This window comes from Canis lupus, chromosome 1 (genome assembly GCF_003254725.2).
Source record: "Canis lupus dingo isolate Sandy chromosome 1, ASM325472v2, whole genome shotgun sequence".
Taxonomy (NCBI): Eukaryota; Metazoa; Chordata; class Mammalia; order Carnivora; family Canidae; genus Canis; species Canis lupus.
Genome location: NC_064243.1, coordinates 35,371,143 through 35,392,150, shown reverse-complemented (window position 1 = coordinate 35,392,150; position 21,008 = coordinate 35,371,143). Strand labels below are relative to the sequence as shown.

Here is a 21,008-nt window from a genome sequence, read left to right as displayed (position 1 = left end):
CATCACCCTCAAAAGTTTCTTTTCAGTCAATATTCCCCCAAACCTAACCTCAATCAATCAAAACTCTTTTTCCTGTCACTAAAAATACCTGTTTTATAATTTCATATAATGGAATAGCCATATTGTTGCATGTATGGTAGCGCTTTCTTCACTGTGAAATATTATTCTGTTTTGCTTATACATTCACTTGTTGATGACTATTTTTTCAGTTTATGCTATAACATTGTTATGAATATTAACATATAAGTCTTTTCTAAGGACATGTTACCAGTTTTTCACATAAATACCTAGGTATAGAATTGCTCTATAAATAAGTATATGTTTACCTTAAGAAAATACCAGTGCAAAGTAGTTGTACTATTTTACACCCCCATCAGCAGTATATGAAACTTCCAGCTGTTCTACATCCTAGCTATCATATGTATTGTCAGTCTTTAATTTTAGCTATTCAAGTGGGTATGTGGTGGTATCTCATCATGGTTGTAATTCACATTTCTCTGATAAAAACGATGCTGAATATCTTAAGTGCTTATTGGCTATTATTTTGTGATGTGTCCAAATATATCTCTTGCCTTTTTTCTTAAAGGTTTTATTTATTTATTCATGAGAGACAGAGAGAGAGAGAGAGGCAGAGACACAGGCAGAAAAGGAGTAGCAAGCTCCCTGATTCAGGATTCGATCCCAGGACCCTGGGATCACAACCTGAGCCAAAGGCAGACCCTCAACCACTGAGCCACCCAGCCGCCCTCTCTTCCTTTTTCTTATTGGGTTGTCTTATTATTGAGTTGTAAGAGTTCTTTGTATATTCTTGGTATGAGTCCTTTGTCAGATATGTATTATAAATATTTTCTCCCAGACTGTGGCTTGCCTTTGCACTCTCCTAAGGTGTCTATCAAAACTAAAATTTTTAGCTTTAGTGAAGCCCAATTTATCAATTTCCTTTTTAAAAATCATTAGAATTAGAACATTTTGCTTCTTGTTTAAGAAATCTTTGTTGACTCATATCAAAGATTTTTGTTTTTTCTAGAAATCTTAGAGTTGAAGTACTTATATTAGGTTAACGTTCCATTGCAAATTAATTTTTGTTGTCAATTTTTATATAAGGATCACAGCTCATTTGTTCCAAACTGATGTTTAGTTGCCTCTGTTGCATTTGTTTTTTGTTTTTTAAGATTTTATTTATTTATGAGAGAGAGAGAGAGAGGCAGAGGGAGAAGCAGGCTCCATGCAGGGAGCCCAACGTGGGACTCAATCCCTGGTCTGCAGGATCAGGCCCTGGGCTGAATGCGGTGCTAAACCACTGAGCCACCTGGGCTGCCCCTGCTGTATTTGTTAATAAGATTATCCTTTCCCTTTGTCAAAAATCACCCACACATACGTGGGAGATCTACAAAAATCAATCACCCATACACGAGTGGGAGGTCTATATCTAGTCTCTTTTCTGCTCAACTGATATGCCAATATCAAAGTATTTTATTACTGTAACATCATAGTAAGTGTTGATAACAGGTAGTATAAGTCCTCTGCTTTTTTCCTTTTTTTCAAAACTATCTTGGCTATTCCAGATCATTTGAATTTCCATATAATTTTAGAATCAACTGATGAATTCTTATTTGGCAAAGAAAACTTGCAGGGATTTTGGGAAATCCCAAAATTTGGGAAGAACTGACATGACAACATAATATGGATTCCTCCAAATCTTGAAAATGGTAAACCTCTCCATTTTTTGGGGTCCTCTCTTTAATTTGTCTAACTACAATGTTTTGTAGTTTTCATTTTTCAAGTCTTACACATGTTTTGTTAAAGATATACCTAAGTATTTAATGTGTTTTCATAATTGTAAATTGTATTTTTTAATTTAAGAACAATTTTTCAATTGTTTATGCTAGTATATAGAAATAAAATTTACTTGTGTACATTGACTTTACATCCTTGTTTTTTGAGAGAGAGAAGAGTGCACACGAGCGGAGGGGGGGTGGGCGGGTAGGTGCGCAGAGGGAGAGGGAGAAAGAATCTTAAGCAGGCTCCATACTCATTGCAGAACCTGACAGGGGTTTGATCTCACAACCCTGAGATCATGACCTGAGCCAAAATCAAGAGTTGGATGCTTAATTGACTGAGCCACACAGGCACCCCTTGACTTTATATCCTGAAAACATTTTAAATAAATTTTTAATTTGAGTAGATTTCTTACAGTTTACTAAGATTTTCTATTTATTCATTCATGATTATGTTGTCTGTGAATAAAGATAGTTTTGCTTCTTCTGCTCTGATAATTTATTTCCTTATTTCCTTATTACACTGGGTACTCTTTTTTTTTTTTTTTTAATTCATGAGAAACAGAGAAACAGAGAGGCAGAGACACAGGCAGAGGGAGAAGCAGGCTCTACGCAGGGAGCCTGATGTGGAACTCGATCCTGGGACTCCAGGATTATGCCCTGGGCCGAAGGCAGGCATTAAACCACTGAGCCACCCAGGGATCCCACACTGGGTACTCTATCTCCAGTACAGTGTTGAACAGGAGTGGTCAGAAAGGACATCCTTGAATTTTATTTTTTTTCATGATCTCAGTGGAAACGTGCCCAGTTTTACACCAAGTGTAATGTTAAGTGTAGGTTGTTGAAAGATATCTTTTACTGAGGTGTTCCCTTCTATTTCTACCTTTCTAGGAGTTTTTGTTTTGTTTTGTTTTGTTTTAAACATGTATGGGTATTGCATTTTTTCACAGCCTTTTCCTGTATCTACTGGGATGATCATCTGCTCTTAAAAATATTTTGTTAATATGGTGAACTACATTCACTATTTTCTTCAACTTAATTTAGGTTTAATTTGTTCATCTAACTTTTTAAAGAGTAAGAATAAAGTAATTGGTTTAAACCTTTCTTCTTTTCTAATATAAGCATTTAAAACTATAAATCTCCCTCTAGACACTGTTTTAGCTGAATCCCACAAATTTTGATGTTTTCATGACCATTCAGTTCAAAATTTTTTCTGATATCTTTTATGATTTTTTCTTAAATCCATCCATTATTTAGAAATGAGTTGATTAAAAAAAAGAAAGAAAAAAAAAAAAGAAATGAGTTGATAGGGCAGCCCCGGTGGCGCAGCAGTTTAGCGCCGCCTGCAGCCCGGGGTGTGATCCTGGAGTCCCCAGATCGAGTCCCACATGGGGCTCCCTCCATGGAGCCTGCTTCTCCCTCTGCCTGTGTCTCTGCCTCTCTTTCTCTGTGTCTCTCATGAATAAATAAAACATCTTAAAAAAAAAGAAATGAGTTGATAAAATCCAAATATTAGGAAATTTTCTAGATATGTTTTCATCATTAATTTCTGACTTAATTCTACTGTGTCAAGTAACATAATCTGTATGATTTCAATCCTTTTTATATTTATTGAGACTCACTTTGTGGTCCTGAACATGGTCTTCCTTGGACAAATACTCCATGCGTACTTAAAAAGAATTATATTCTGCTGTTGCTGCATGTCACATTATAGCAATAGGTATCAACTAGGTCAAACTGGTTGATATTGTTGTTCAAACTTTTCTATATCCCTACTGATTCTCCTGCTGCTTATTTTACCAGCTATACTAATAGAAAATGATAAAATGTCCAAATATAATTTGAACTTTCTACTTCTTCCAGTTTTTGTCAGTTTTTGTCTCATGGTCTTTAAGTCTCTGTTACTAGGCACATAAACATTTAAGACTGATAGTTCTTGATGAATGTTATTTTTAATCTTTACCCTGTTAAATAGCATTGATGTTTGCCTGATACTAATATTAGTCACTCCATTTTTATGATTGTTCGCACATATATCTTTCCCTATGTTTTTAACATGTCAGCCTATAGTTGTTTTGACACTGCTAGTGTTTATTTCTTCTTTTACCTTTTTATCCAGGACAAAAGACAAATCATAAGTGTATGTCTCCACGAAATATTCACAAGCTGTACACATCTATGTAACCAGCCCAGATCAAGACACAGAACATTCCTAGCAATACTCCTCATGTCCATTCCTGGTCATTCCCACCTCACCAAGGAAAACCATTGCCTGAGTTCCAACCTCAGATTCAAACCTAAAGTTTCTAAAATACTGAGTTTCTGATATTTATAAATCAGGAAATCTGCAGTTTTTGCTATCCTTTGAGAAATTAGATCTGGCAATCCTGGTGTGTGTTTCTTTGAGGCAGCAGCCCTGCTAACACAGGATCAGCCATCTGCTAGTGAGGGGTGACCTCTTTGGACCTACCTGCATTACCTCCTTATTTTGTCACCTCCCTGGCACACTTATTTGTCTTCACATTTAAAGTGTGTTTCTTGTGGAAAGCATATAATTGGACCTTGCTAAACTAAATAATAAATTTAGTTTGATAATCTGCCTTTTATCTGAAGGGTTTAGGTCATTTATATGCAACTGTCCATATAGTTAGGTTTAAGTTTACCATATTGCTATTTGTCTTTATCCCATCTTTTCTTTGTTTTTTTCCCCTTCTCCTGTCTTCCCTTAGATTAAATTTTTTTCCCATTTTATCTCAATTCCACTTATTGTCTTATTAGCTACATGTCAATATTTTTATGTGTTTACTCTAGAGTTTATAATAGGCATCTTTAAGATATAAAACTCTACCTTCAAACAATACTATATGTATTCATGTGTGATAAGTACAAACTTATTTGTGTATAATGTACAGAAACCTTTCAACAATATATGTTCCTTTTCCTTACCTAACTTTGTTGTAGTGTTTTCATACATTTCACTTTCCACATAATTCTCATAATATGCTATTATTTATGCTTTGAATAGCCAATTATAACCCTCAGATAATATTTACTCAATGGAAAACAAGACAAGAATGTCTGCTTTCATCACTGCTATTCAATATAGTATTGGAAGTTCTAGCAAGAGGATTTAGACATGAAAAAGAAATAATAGGCAAATTGGAGAGGAAGAAAAAAATTGTATCTGTTCAGAAATGACATAATTGTATATGTAGAAGACCCTAAAAATTTCACACCAAAAAACAGTTGTTAGAGCTAACAAAATTCAATAAAGTTGCAGGATACAAAATTATTACACAAAAATCAGTCATATTTCTATACACTAGCAATGAACAATCTGAAAACAAGGTTAACAATTCCATTTACAATAACATCAAAAAGAATAAAATACTTAGGAATAAATCTAACCAAGGTGGTAAAAAAAACTTGTATATTCCTACATCTATTCAATAAAATATTGATGGCAGAAATCAAAGAGAAGCAAATTAAAAGACTTCCTATGTTCATAGACTGGAAAACATTATTGTTAAGATGACAACACTACCCAAGGCTATACACAGATTAAGTGTAAACCCTATCAAAATTCTAATGGCATTTTCAGAAATAGAAAAAAAAAAACTCACCCTGAAAATTCATATGAAATCTCAAAGGTCCCCTAATTACCAAAACAAATCTTGGAGAACTTTCAAAACGTACTACAAGTTTACTAGAGTAATTTAAACAGGGTGGTACTGGCATAAGGACAAGACATCTAGAAAAACAGCCTAGAACAGACAACCCAGAAGTAAATCTTATCATATATGGTCAACTGGCTTTCAATAATAGTGTCAAGATCATTCAAGTCTTTTTGACAAACAGTGCTGAGAAAACTAGATATCCACATATAAAACTAGATATCCAACTTCCAATGTAGTTGAGATCTTACCTTATACTACATAGAGAATTAGTTCCACCTGGATCAAAGACAAAACTGTAAGAGCCAAAACTATGAAACTCTTAGAAGAAAGCATATGGGAAAGGCTTCATGACATGGATTTTGCAATGAATTTTTGGATTTAACATCAAGATCAAGGTAACAAAAGTAAAATAAACTGGACTTCTTCAAAATTAAAAATTTTTCTGCATCAAAGGATACCATCAAGAAAGTGACAAGACAGTCCACAGAATGGGAGAAAATAGTTGAGAATCTTATATCTGGTAGGGATTAATATTATTAATCTAATAGAGCCTCTACCCCTAATTTCCAGTTTACAAAAAAAAAAAAAAAAAAAAGAAAGAAAAAAAAAAAAACAGGATAGAGGAAAAAGTTAAGCATTAACTTGGGCCAAAAACCAGACATATCTAGCAAAAGAGATATTCTCAAAGATAATTGGCCCAATAGGGGTGTTGTGCAAGATTAAAGAAAAGAGACAACAATAAAAATGCATGAACCTTGACTGAATCCTAGATTGTGACTAGGGGGCAAGGAGAGAGCTTTAAAAGACATTCTTAAGATAACTGGGAAAATATGAGTCTATATGTTATGCAAGGAAATGCACTCATGCTTAAGAAATGCATACTGACATAGTTAAGGGTAAAGTGTTGTGATGTTTGAAATTTAGTTTTAAATAGTTCTGCCCCCACTCCAAAAATAAAAAGACAGAAAATATGACAATGTCAACAACTCAAATTTCAGTGGAAGGTGTGAGTGATCACTTTTTTCCTGAAAATTTGTAATTTTTCTGTAAATTCTGTAAATTTATTTTTTTTTTCTGTAAACTTGAAAACTTTCAAAATAAAGTTTCTGGCAAAAAACCTTTAGGCCATGAAATTGCACAACTTAAAATGGCTAAAATGGTAAATTTTGTATCGTGGGATTTTATCTCAGAACAACCCCCCCACCCCCACCCCAAAACAACCCAGAGCTATGGGTATCTGGCATTGTGAAGCTATTGTAGAACTGCCCTGCATAGCCCCATTCTCATTGACCATGATGTAAATGGCATCCCCTGGAGTTATGTAGTGCCATGACACTGGGTACAGTGGTGTTCTCATGTGAGTTGGAAGGAAACACAGACTCTTTATGCAGAATTAAAAAGAAATTAGGATAAGATATATTCAATATAAGTAGTTTTATATAATTTAATTGCTATCATTTATTTTAGAATGTATAGGAGGAAGCAAGTCAGGATTATCTGGCCCCAAATCAGGCACAACTGGTTAAGAGTAAAATGCCAAAAGCAAACCAAACTAGCCACACACCTGGGTTGACAGATGGAGGAGGTGGAGGGGGGAGAGGTCGGCCTTCTTTAATGGCTAGTGTACACTGCTTTGCCGATCGGATGGCATTAATGAGGTCTTCATGTTGTTGTCTCCAATTAGATCTTCTCATAGATTGAGGCTATAAAAAGCAAAACCAACATATACTAACTTAGACTATACATCTCTCCATTGCAATTTTAAGCTGAGATTTAAATTTACAGAAAATCAGACTGACATTTGGAGGGAAAAGAGAACTTGTTTTCAAAAGTACAAAAAAGAAGTTTGGGAAATACAGTAATAAAATTTGCAAGTCACAATAGTGAGGGAAAACACAAAATAACAATCAAAAACAAACTACAAAATTTTAAGGAATGACTTAAATGTAAGATTAAAAGGGACTCTCTTCCAAGTTAATTGCTAGATTTAACGCTACACTAATGAAAACATAAACGAGATTCTTTTTTGCCACATCTGGAAAGTATCTGAAATACATTTCGAAATCTAAGTGAGCATGATTAAAAAGAAAACAGTAAAGGTGGATTATACTTACATGACATTATACTGCACTATCAAGCAAAAATGAAGCCAGAGAGCCAAAAAGAGGATTTAATGTACTTAAGGATGTAATCAAGAACAATAAGCCAGATATTGATAGTACCTTGGACTGAGGAGCTTTTTTCACAATGGGGATGTCAGTGCCCTGTAATCTTTGTTTCAGGGAATTGAAAGGTTTGCGTTTTTTGTTGAAGAGTTTCCTACATATTGGTCCATGCCTTTCCTAGAAAAAAAAAACCAGTGGGGATTAAAATTTTTAACATGTATAGTCACAAGGTTTGTACTGAGGCAGCCCCCACTGGAGTGACAGGGTTCACCTTCAGAGCCAAGTTCATTCTCCAACTCTCAAATCACAGCAGAGCAAATCCATCTGGCTCTCTCCACCCATGTTACACATCACTAGATATTGAGTGAGGGTAAGGTCAAGAAGAGGCCTTCGCAGCTACAGAGACTTACTTCAAATTTGGTTTTATATATTGAATTCTACCATTTGGGCTGTGTGAGCAGCTCCAGGCATTCAATACTGTTGAAAAGGCAAACTTTCTAGTTTAAATTGAAATAAATATTTCTGATACTGAGCTAGGTACTCATGGAAGCCAAGGAAAGTTTTCCCGGTTATATCTTCTGTTTGGTTTCCTGCCTCCACAGATTCCCAAATTCCATGAGCAAGTCATCCAGTAACCTAGGAGGGAATCTGAGTCCCAACAATCCTAACATTGTTTTACCATCCTTTTGAAACAGCCCTTTGCATACAGCAGGGGGAAACTTTGTTCCTACCAGTGGAACCTTCTCAGGGAAACTCTTCTTACCACTTGGCAATTTCAAAATTGAATTTAACGGAGTCACTTTTCTACATACAGCAAATTAAACTACTTAACTTCCTCAAGGAGTGGGGAGGTTTCAAAGAAATATTTGAAAACATCTGCAAAAGACAACTGGGACAACCATGCAAATAAATGAAGGGTACACCAATTCCATTTACATTATGAAGAGATTTTCCTTTAATTTATCCAAACATTTCACATCCATGAAGTCATTTATTTCAGAGCAAATCTGAGTATTTAATATTAAGTTTTAAAATGTTACAATATTTAACATTTAACAGACGATCAGCAGGGAAAACTTTCTTCACTCCAGCCAAGAAGTTCTTTAAGTACTCAGAATTTCTAGTACATAAGACAAGGAGGCCAACATGCAGCCTGTGTACCACCCTTACAAAGTCTGTGACAGCAACATCATAGGATTATGCCAACAACTTCCAACTAGATGTCCTCTTCCTTGGTGGGCAGGTAACTCATAATAGTTAACACACAATTCTTTCATCCAACAAAATACAAGGCTCTATAAAAATCTCTGTACTGGTTACAAACAAGGCCTATCATTTATTTATTTTATTTATTTTGTTTTGTTATTTTATTTTATTTTGTTTTATTTTATTTTATTTTATTTTATTTTTCTCCCATATCATTATTTTTAATGTCCAGCATTTATGATATGAGGGACAGAGCTTTCTCCTCAACTCAAGTTTATAAATTTTCCATGGCTTGTGAGGCCAGTAAGGCATTATGTTCATGTTCTCCAGCTCTTTTTCATATTCCTCAATCCTGGCTTTTGAGAGAGACAAACACTCAGCACAACTTTTCACCTCTTCTTTTTCCTCAGCATCCACCCAGACTGTATATTTATTCTCTGGCATGGGAACCTTCAGGGCATTAAACTTCTCAAAGTAATCTACAAGCCAAACTTCACCAAACAGGCCTTGTAGTCAGCCCAGTCGATAGTAGGTGGTTTCTCAGGGAGAGTAGCCAACATGGAGGTACGCATCTCATTCCAGGATTGTACTGTAGGGAGCTAGCAATGGCCTTCTGGTTTTGGGGTATGATTTCCCCAAAAGCTACCCAGTCAATGGCTTTTAGAGCAAGTTCTTGCCCAGCCATCTTGAGATCTTTCACTGACCCAAGCAGCCCATGGTCCACAGCAGCAAAGAACAGATATTTTATTTTTAAAGGTTTATTTATTTTATGGAGAGAAAGAGAAAGACAGAGGAGGGGAAGGGCAGTGGGAGAAGAAGGGGGAGAAAATCTTTAGCAGACTCCCTCCTGAGTGCAGAGCCCGACACTGGGTTCCGTCCTGTGACCCTGAGATCATGACTTGAGCTGAAATCAAAAGAGTCCGACACTCAACTGACAGAGCCACCCAGGTGCCCCAAGCCATATCATTTTAAATTAGAGAGAGGTATCCTATCATTTGATCAAATGCTCTTTGTAGCCTGGAGATAGGCCTAGAAGTAAAACCCAAGAAGACCCAAGACATACTTGACATTTAGTAATCTCACTTCAAATGAATGGTATCTTCTAGGTCTCGAATTCCTTCTTATGGGGTGCAGGCCTAGTTTGGCAAAAGCAGCACACTGGTGGATTCCTGGGCCACAACAGGCCTATTAGCTCCTGCTTCTAAATTCAGGAAGCTCTAGCTGCAGTTAATTACAACAGATATTTCATTTTTAAAATTCCCCAGAGAAAGAAAACTTACAAGCTCATTGTATAGTCTTTCACCCCAAATGCAGTCAGGTGTATAGTCCAAATCCTTTAAGTTTGGTTATGTCTCCTTGATTAAAATGTTCAAACTCAGAGTTGCATTATCACCTTAAGTTTTTTTTTTATTATTATTATCATTTTTCTTGGGACTCTTTAGAATATTGGAATCTCATACCTGATTCCCTAACTTTGAAATAAATTAAGCTTTTATTCCACTTTATAGGTATCATTCAGAGGACTTGACATGCAGTTAGTTTGAATCTGATGAACAATTAGATCTTGGAACAGGCCTTACATCCATTTTGTTCAAATTACATAAAGTCCCTGAAATTGAAAGGTTCTGTCTTTATACGTGGCAAAGCAGGAAACAGAGGGAGGTTAAAGGACTTGTCAGAATTAGTGACAAATTTGAGGCTAAAAGCCAAGTTTCCAGATGCTCCAAATTCAATGTTCATTCCTCTTGACTAGCTAATTTCCCTGGTGCTTTGGCCTTAAAATTTGAATTTTTGATGCTTATAGAAAAGGCAAAAGAGCCAAAACCTCTCAAGAGACAATTAGCTGTGCCAAAACACTTTCATCTGGCATCCTTTTTGTAAGAGTACCATGTTTAACTAAGCTCCCTTTTGAATGGGGTGGTATCTTTGTGCCTTGGTGTCCTCTGGGCCTGCCAGCCATAGGTTATGGACCTCTCTTCTCTTGCTTTCCCTCCACATCTGTCTTTAATCTTTGCCGCTGCAGCCTCCTCACTGACTTGACAGTTCATTTAACTCCAACAAAACACATCTACAAAATGTCTTTATGTTTACCAGAACATCTGCTGCAAAGCGTCTTCCACAGACTTCACAGGGAAGTAACTCCTGATTGCCATCTGTATAAGATCCAAAAGCACATTATGTTAGTTTCGTGGAACTGCCTGCCTGAGAAATGACTAACTGGAGGGGACCTCGATAGCTTGATCTCCTCACTCCTTTTTCCCTCCTCACCAACTTCCTTCTCTTAGTAAGATATTTCATAAACTTACCCATCTTCCTCTTCTAATATAGACTTCTCAAATCACTAAACAGGTAAATTGCATGTCCTTCAGGCAACCAGAGTACAATTCTTTAATATATTCCTAAACTAAGTGCCTAATGGCTTTGCTTTAGATAGAAGTACAAAGTTAATACTTTAGTATAAAATTGTAAATTATCTAATGGTAACATTTTTAGGATTCCTACTAGAATGTAAGGTCTATGTGTGTGCTAGATGAAGGCATGGGAATTTATCACAGGATATATGAAAAGAGTCACCTAATCATCAAACTTAAACTTTCCTGAGAGTGGCTCTCTCTCAATAAATGCTTTTTGTTGGAAAAACAAACAAACAAACACCTCCTGAGAGGAAGGGAGTATAAGATACTGATGAAATGGACCATGAAGTATTATTGGGACTTCTATCCAAATCAGGAAAGATGGCACCATTACAATGCAGAAGCATGTAAGGATGAGTGTCCTATCCTAAGAAGGGCTATTTGGTCAGATCTCTTAATGAGGTCAATGAGTAACACTCACTGCCGGTATTTTACATACAGTCTTGAATGAGTGAAAGACTGTAATCACAATATGGTCACTACTTGCTTTTGTTTTTAATATTCAACTATAGTGTTTTTAAAAGTTAAATGAAGAATAAAGTCAATAAAAAAAAAAAAAGGCTGAGACTGAACCCACATGTGCCCCATGTCTCAAAGTACCTGACCCTAGTAATTAAAGTGCTCAATACTTATTGAATGTGTGGGCCAAACACTAGTTGAGTTTCCACCATAGGACCAATCCTTCATTCTATAAATATCTGCTACATGCAACTCTGTGGAAATATTGAGAGAAACCACAAAACGGGTCCAGCAGAGAAAAGGAGAGTGTACATTAAATGAAGTTAGGTAAGTGTCACAGGAAAAGGAAAACATTGTGGAATTCTGTAAAGGTTTCGCCTCATTACTTGAAGCTCCTCTGGAGTCGAGTATATAGATTAGAAAAGCCGGTCCGAGGAGCAATCAGGGATCCTGAGTAGGGAGAATCTGAAGAGAGCTGTGGAAGGTTGAATGGATGGTTGTGGGGAGGGGAGATGAGATTTCATTTACAAAGCTGAAGGTGCAGGCCTGAAATGGAAAGAGAGGGAAGAGGAGACACTGCTCAAAGAATTGACAACATGACTAGATGTGCAGGGATTGAGGAGGTGGCAAAGAGAGAACAGTGCAGAGGGACTGAGAAGAGGGTCGGGCTGTGGACAGAAACAGAATTTGAAAAGAAGGGCCATCTTAGTAAGAAAAATTACCTCAGCTTTGGAAATACTGAGTTTGAGAGAGTCATCCAGCCAGCAGGATGGAAATGAGGGAGGTCAGGGCTAGAGACACAGATGTAGGCTTTGTTTGGAGAGTGATGTAAAGGCATGATATTGCCAGGGAAGAGGTCATGGAAAGAGAAGTACAGGGATGATCCCTAGGGAACTCCGTATTTAAGGGCCAAGAAGATGAGGATGATAAGCCAGGAGGAGAAACAGGAGAGAACAGGGTCATGGAAACCAAGAGGAGACGGTTTGAAAAAGGAAGGACTGATTAACAGAAATCAGATGGTAGCTCATTACAGACATTGTTGATTTTTTTTTTTTTCAGACATTGTTGATTTAAATGATTTCTTCTCACATCTGCCAGATGGTATTGTATTTACAACACAGGTCATCCATTACAGCATACAGAAATATTACTCTTCCTCTCCCTTCTTTTGGCCTTCTAAGTCTGTAAAACTGAGTCTTACATTATTTTTTTTTTCAGCAAGGACATATTTACTAGTTAAAAAATATAAGGTATTCAAATAATAAATCTGCTTTTCCTAAACCACTAATGATGATTTTTATTTTTATAGAGTACTGTAACATTTATAGTGTTTTCCTGTTTCCCAAACACTTTTCCTATATATAATCCCATTTACTCCTGAGTTGGCATTATTATTTTTTTAACAGGTAAGAAAATAAAGGTTCAAAGTTAGGGGACTTCTCAAACACCACAGGTAGTAAGTGGTAACACGGAGACTCAAACTTGAGTCTCTAACTCTACAAGTAGTAAGACTATGTATTCAACCATCACCATAAATATAGGTATGTTGGTACTAACCTGCAAAATAAATGGAAGCCTCTGAAGGATAAATACCCTCTGATTTAAATCAGTGATTTTTTTTTTTTTAAATCTACGATAGTCACACACACACACAGAGAGAGAGAGAGAGGCAGAGACATAGGCAGACGGAGAAGCAGGCTCCATGCACTGGGAGCCTGACGTGGGATTCGATCCTGGGTCTCCAGGATCACGCCCTGGGCCAAAGGCAGGCACCAAACCACTGCGCCACCCAGGGATCCCTAAATCAGTGAGTTTTAATTAGTTCAATGAGTTTAAAAGAATGGCAGATAAAATAGGATTCAACTGAACACCTGAAATTGAAGGACCACCAAATTCTGAACCACATTCAGTTCTGAAGCTTGATTATAATGAAACACCTGCCTAGTCAGTCAAACTAAACATGAAGATCAAGGTCATCTACGCTGTTGGTGATAGAATGCTGAGTCACATGGAATATGTGATCACTAGAACCTTAGAAGAATCATTTAAAACAACCAAAATGCCTTGCAATAAGTGGTTATACTGTTACATCTAAATCCTGGAATGCTGTTCAACAACAGAATACTACTGATACATACAACACCTGGATGGATCTCAATGCTGAGAAAAGCCAATCTCAAAAGGTTATGTATGATTCCATTTGTAGAACAATTTCAAAATGACAAAATTAGAGAGACAGAGAATAGATTAATGACTGCCAACAGGGAGGGATGATTGGAGAAGGAGGTGGTTGTGACTATCCAGGATAGAATGAGGGAAACCTCTGAGAAGTGGGATAATTCTAGGAGTTAAGAGCATGGGACCGTTGGTCTCAGGATCGTAAATCTGAACCCCATGTTGGATGTAGAGATTCATAAAATAAAATTTGAAAAAGTAGTTCTGTATTATCGTGGTGGGTGGTTGTTATATATGTAATAGAATGGTATGGAACTATAAATACACACTGTATCATGTATATTTCCTGGGTTTGATATTGTACTATAGTCATTTAAGCTATAACTTAAACTGAGGAAACTAGGTAAAAGATGAATGGGATCTCTACTATTTTGCAATTCTTGTGCACTATTGTCCAAATAAGCTTAAAGAAACATCCAGGGGTGAGCAAATTGAGACCAGTGGGTCAAATATGAAGCTATTATGTTTTTGTAAATAAAGTTTTATTGGTAAACAATCATACCCATTTGTTTGTTTAATGTCTATTGCTGCTTTCACACTACAATAGTAGAGTAGTTATTAATAGAGACCATATGGCCTGCAAAGCCAAAAATCATACTAGGAAATAGGTTACCAACCAGTAAAGGAGAATGTAATGATTAAAAATGACTTGTGGGAGAAAAACATGGAAAATGTTAATGATACATTTTTATTAACATATTTACAAATAAGGACTAGGAGTTATATGGATATTTACAGGGTGTGTGTGTGTCTGTGTGTGTGTATGAATACTCATACCTCTGAGTGGTTAAGAATAAAGGTGATTAGTTTCCTGCATTTTCAATTTTTCTACAAACATTATTCATTATTGTTTTAAAGATTAAAACAATGACATTTTAAAAAAGGAACACTTTGATAGAAAAGATTATAAAACAATTAGTATCAACTCAGCTATTTCTGTATATCCTCTCTTACTTAGTAGACTGTATCAACGTGGCCATTATTTTTATACATTTGCTATTATTTTTACACATTGGTTTAAAATCTTAGACAATTTTTAAAATGAGGAAAAGAAAGTGATCTGGAGGGATCCCTGGGTGGCTCAGCAGTTTCGCGCCTGCCTTTGGCCTGGGGCGCGATCCTGGAGTCCCAGGATCGAGTCCCGTGTTGAGCTCCCGGCATGGAGCCTGCTTCTCCCTCTGCCTGTGTCTCTGCCTCTCTCTCTCTCTCTCTCTGTGTGTCTATCATAAATAAATAAAAATAAATTAAAAAAAAAAGAAAGTGATCTGGAAGCCATCAACAGTTTTGTTTAGCATGTTAACAATGAAAAATAAGCATTACAAAGATCTCAGTTCAAAAATTTTATAAGAAGCCTGGAGAGGATTATGACTATAATGAAATTGGAAAAAATTCTACTTTGGACTAGACATTTTCTTTCTGAGCTGGAAGTTAAGAACGCTTTGTACAGACACCTACCAATTCACATTTCCTTATAAAGGCATGGTGAAGAAGAGAAAAGGAAGACATTTTCTCATTCAGTTGTGAGTCAAAAAACTTAATTTCTTTGCAATCCAGAACATACAAACATTAGCAATATCAACATCTTCCATGGCCCTATGGTAAAGAGGGTAGCATAGTGGCCTCTACCTTTTCACTTACCCCAGGAACATGAGTTATTAAAGAAGAGGAGGAATTAAGACAGGAAGGTAGAAAGAACACTCCATCAAATTTTGCTTTCCTTCAAAGCTCTAAAAAAAACTACAGTAAAGGAAAATAGAGACGCAGAAAACCGTAAGGTCAGGGAGGAAAGGAGACAGCAATAAAAAAATCTGATTCTGGAAAAATGAGACATAGTGACTTGGAGGACTTAAAACTAAGTCAGAATCCACTTCCCAAGCTGACAGAAGGGAGAACCAACCATCCAGATTTTTATTGCAGAACCCTTCAAAGTTGTAGGAATCCCCAGAACAGCATGTACCTGTGGGATTGGGATGAGATAAATGAGGAAGAGCCTGCTAAAATATGGAGGGCCAAGATGAAAGTTTACTGATTCAAAGAAGTTGATTCCCGGATCCCCTCCCTCCCTCTAAACCCTTGGGTGACTGCCCTCCCTAACTCTAGCATAAGTCTACTCTCCAAAAATGACAAAGAGATCTGTGCAGGAGTGAACATGAGGCACTGCTGAAGGCATAGGTAGGCAGATATAGATGTATACATATATTTATGGTTGACTCATTATTTGTGGCAGGTGCATTCCATAAAGTCTCTTCCAACACTGAATGACCTTATTACTCCCAAGGGGAATACAGGGTTAGGTTCCTGTGAGCCTTTGGTCACACTATTTTTAATCCACATATCAATGTACAACTTCGTTTTGTTTTTCCATTTATTTTTTTTAGAGATTTTATTTATTTATTCATGACTGACAGAGAGAGAGAGAGAGAGAGAGAGAGAGAGAGAGAGGCAGAGACACAGGCAGAGGGAGAAGCAGGCTCCATGCAGGGAGCCCGATGTGGGATTTGATCCCAGGTCTCCAGGATCACACCCCATGCTGAAGGTGCTGCCCTTGTTTTTCTGTTTAAGACACTTTGTGTTGGGCAGCCTGGGTAGCTCAGTGGTTCAGTGCCGCCTTCAGCCTGGGGTGTGATCCTGGAGACCTGGGATCGAGTCCCATGTCAGGCTCCCTGCATGGAACCTGCTTCTCCCTCTGCCTGTGTCTCTACCTCTCTGTTTCTCATGAATAAAGAAAGGAAGGAAGGAAGGAAGGAAGGAAGGAAGGAAGGAAGGAAGGAAGGAAGGAAGGAAGGAAGGAAGGAAAGAAAGAAAGAAAGAAAGAAAGAAAGAAAGAAAGAAAGAAAGAAAGAAAGAAAGAAAGAAAAGAAAAGAAAAGAAAGAAAGAGAAAGAAACAGACATCTGGTGTAAATATATAGTTGATTCAGTCCTAGTTGGCAACACTGTAACTCATGCCTGGATGAGGCTTATCTAGCAGAGGTATTTTCTCCACAGCCTTCATGCACTCAGAAACACTGGACCACACTTCGACACAATGTTTGGGGGCCATTTTAAACATTAAAATCACCAAGAAAAATGGCAAAACTATGGAAAATGTGGCATAGACTGCGAAAAGGACATGTGTTTACAGTATGAGAGCTGAAACAAGAAGGCAGGGCATCACCTTGTTCCACCTTTGCTGAGAACATGCCATGTCCGGTGACTCAACTTTTTAACTGCTATGTGCAGGTCTGTGAATGGCTATGAAAGCACCATGCACATTGATTTTAGAATTTCAAGTTTTAGAAAATAGACAAATTTGCAAATAAGGATTCAATTAATGAGGTTGATGGTATGTGTGTATGGTGATTTGTCTAGTGACTCCTCTTATGAATAATGATGCTGAAGGCAGAGAATATACCTCAAACTCTGTTCCTCTATTTGGCTCAGAGAACTCTGCCTTACTCTCAAGATAAAATTAAAACTTCCCTAAGAATATAACCATTCCCTGACAAAATGCATAAAGACATCGACACTGGAAAGATTCCCAAACAGCTTACCGAGACCATTCTACAATAAAGCTCAAAATCATCAAATGCCACTTATCCATTAAGAATTTCCAGTGTTGGGGAGCCGTGGTGGCTCGGCGGTTTAGTGCCGCCTTCAGCCGGGGTATGGTCCTGGAGACCTGGGATCGAGTCCCGCATCAGGCTCCCAGCATGGAGCCTGCTTCTCCCTCTGCCTGTGTCTCTGCCTCTCTCTCCTTCTGTGTCTCTCATGAATAAATAAATAAAATCTTAAAAAAAAAAAAAAAAAAAAAAAGAATTTCCAGTGTCTCCTTCCTCCAGTCTTAATCATGAGCCAAAAGACAGGAATTTCCAGATCTGTGGAAAAGCTCTAGCAGGTAAGTCCAAAATGAATTAAAAAGCAATTTGAATAAAAATGAACTCTTAGAAATTAAAAGTCTTATTGGAGAAATGAAAGACTCGGAAGACTGGAAGACAAAATTAGGGAAATCTCTCAGAAAGTAGAGTAAAATGGCATAGAGATGGGAGAAAAACATAAGCAATTCAAGTACCGCTGGTCCAGAAGGTCTTACCTCAAGTAACAGCTGAAGAGAGAAAAAGAGAAAACACAAGAAAATAAAAAATTTTAACTTCCAGAAGTGAAAGGACATGAGCCTCCACTGAAAAGATAAAACACAATGGATGAAAATAGATCCATAACATCATCACTGTGAAATTTCAGAACTTTGGAGACAGAGATTCTACAGATATGAAAAAAAATTACATGCAAAATATCAGGAATCAGAATGGCTTCAGATTCCCATAAACTTGGAAATGAATGAGGAAAAATCCTTTAAACTTCTGAGGAAGAATAATCTAAACCTCTAATTTTATACCCAGCCAAGCTATTGATCAAATATGGGGGTTGAGTACATTTCTCAACATGGAGAGTTTCAAGAAGTTGACATCCCATCACCCTAACTCAAGAATTACAAGAGGATGTGCTTCACAATGTAAAACATACTGCAAATAGACAATTTAACATATGAAGGAGAGAAAGTAATTCCTAGGATAATAGCTGGGCACCAGAACCAGAGAGTGACTAGTCCACACTAAAGGTATATAATGAAAAACAGGTTGATGGTTGTGATAAGCATGATATTCACTGCCTTCATAATCTGAGGTTAGTATGTCCTAGTGTATCTGGCTCCCACTGTTCTATACTTGCTTGTTTGACCCTGTTCCATTGGAGTGCTTGTTCTTCCCTTCATATTCTGACATCTAGATGAGCTGAGGACAATCACTGCACTCCAGAGGAAGGCTCTGCATTGATCTTGAGATCATGGCGACCTTAAAAAGCAGAAAAATGTAAAACAAGTATACAACCACTAAACATCTCCACTACAGGAGATCCAGGATGCTCCAGCTGTGGTGACTTGTGTTCCCTAGAACTTACTCATCACCTGGCTCAATGCCATCTCTGCTTGGGACTCTTATAAATTCTAGAAACTGAACTCAAGCTCAGAGAATATTCATTCAGTTCAAAGATGCCTTCATCAACTGTTGGTAAATACTGCCCTCATAAAGCCAGATTTGTGTTCCAAAACTAAACTAAGTAAGATATTGTGTTTAGAAATACCATACAGCTGATAATGTAATCTAGATAGTATTTAGGAGTTCCTGAAGGAAAAGAGTGGGATGAAATTGATGATGGAACCACAGGCTTCTATGTTCTATTTCTCAACTTGAATAGTGCGATGTTTTATTATACGTTATTATAGAAGTTCAACAATTAAAACGTTAAGGCCATTAGAATTTTTACCTTCTCTTGACCCTTCTCTGTAATAAGCTAGATAAAACATACTAATATCAAAACACAGGAAAAAGAACATAATGCACTGATAACAGTAAAGTTACAAGATGACTGTAGTAGTCCTTCACCTGAGATTGATGATGTCATAATGAAGATGTGGATACAATGGAGCAGCTTATATACACAAATAGCTTTTGATACTTAAGACTTAAGTGATTTAATAACAAGCATTAAATACTCATGCAAAAGAGGTGCTTAAGGCACAGCAGGCAAATTCTTCATTACTTTGCCCCTATCAGGAAGGCCTTGGGCCTTCTTTCTCCAAGCTAACATTGAATCTAGGTCCAATTATTCCAAATATAAGCAATCTTTTGGTGAAATGGCTTTCCTATCCATTCATTTATATACTACCTAGTGATCATTTACCAAATGTCAGAAGCTGTTCTAGGCCATGGGGATAACACAGTAAATAAAAATTCCCTGCTGTTTGTACTACTGAGAGGAAACTGAAAAACTAAGATAGAGCTCAGATGCTGAGATGCCATGGAGACCATAAAACAGGGAAGAAGCCTAAAAAATGCAAGGGAAGGATGTTGCTATCTTTAAATACATGGTTGGATCAAAGTTTATAGTGGAGATAACTGAACACCAACCTTGAGGAAGCTTTATTTGCAGTAAGAGCACTTCAGGGGGAATAGCAAGTACCTGGATCATTTTAAGTGGTACTTATCAGAAAGTTGGTGTTGCTAGTTAGATTTTGCTGCACACACCCTGCCTCCTAGGAAGATGCAGTCCTTGACGGCAAAAACCTTCTCTAGACTTCCAACATTCACCAGGACCTTATGTTAAGTTTGTAATCATTGTTAAAGACAACTCAAATTGTAAAGATTCCAAAATTTCCCAAAATAATTCTGAGTATGTAAGGTTTGTTCTCTAGAATAAAATTAAGATCTTTAAATCTGGAGGATAATCAGTATACATCACAATATTGCTTCAGCAAGATTCATGGCTTATAGTCACCTTTCCTTAACTGCAAAATATATATAATGGCTGACTTAAACCCTTTGGATAGGTGAAGTGATATTAAGCTCCTAAGAAGGAATCTGAATAGCATTGAGTTAAAATAATATTCCAAGTCTTTAAGATTCTTGCTGATTTTAAGAACCTTCAATGGAGACAGCTACCAAAATAAACGGTCAATCTTGTTAGGATTTAATACATTCACAATACTAACATAAACCATCATCTGACCCTTTGCTTGCAGAATGGCATTTAAATACATACTCCCCAGTTAGATTCCACTTCTATAATGACAAGCTCTTCAGCTGAGTTTTTTGTATCAATGTCGGTTGAATACCTAATGCTACTGTATTTTACAGCTCTTAAAAATCCTAGAATACTTAGATTTACAATTTAAAACAAACAGAACAAAAAAAAAAATAAAAACAAAACAAACAGAACAAGATAACACCCACCAACTTTGGAAAAGCCAGAATCAAATTAATTATAGAAAACACTTTCTAATAAATTTAGTTATCAAATGCAGCTCACCAGCTAAAAATGGTTCTGCCTCAGCCATCCTGTTCCCAATTCAGATTAACAGTGTCCACAGATTTTTTTTTTCCCCCAGAACAGTCCAGATAGCAACACATTAGTCATGGATACATGAACAAGGGTCACTAACAACTTGTCTATTGCAAGGGAGTCACAGTTTACCAAATAATTAACAATTGTGATGGTGTCATTGCTTGGGCTCTGAGAAAGCTTACAGGAAAAAAGAAAAC

General features: G+C 36.9%; 1 protein-coding gene across 5 annotated transcripts in view; it reads right to left on the bottom strand.

Moving 5' to 3' along the window:
- ZC2HC1B (zinc finger C2HC-type containing 1B) overlaps positions 1–20,941 on the bottom strand; it is a 52,167-nt gene extending 31,226 nt beyond the window's left edge. For 2 of the 5 annotated variants that reach the window (XR_007412463.1, XM_049113375.1), the window contains exons 1-5: positions 20,776–20,916; positions 18,640–18,761; positions 10,918–10,979; positions 7,678–7,797; positions 7,020–7,158 (exon numbers count right to left, since the gene is read on the bottom strand). Coding sequence is in view for 2 of the 5 variants with exons in the window: in XM_049113375.1 (XP_048969332.1) it covers positions 7,020–7,158; positions 7,678–7,797; positions 10,918–10,979; positions 18,640–18,682 (364 nt within the window). In the remaining 3 variants the exon portion in view is untranslated. Of the gene's footprint in view, positions 1–7,019; positions 7,159–7,677; positions 7,798–10,917; positions 10,980–18,639; positions 18,762–20,775 lie in introns of all 5 variants that reach the window. The other 3 variants (XR_003126246.3, XM_025422477.3, XR_003126245.3) reach the window with 2 other exon arrangements.
- Positions 20,942–21,008: the final 67 nt, after the last annotated feature.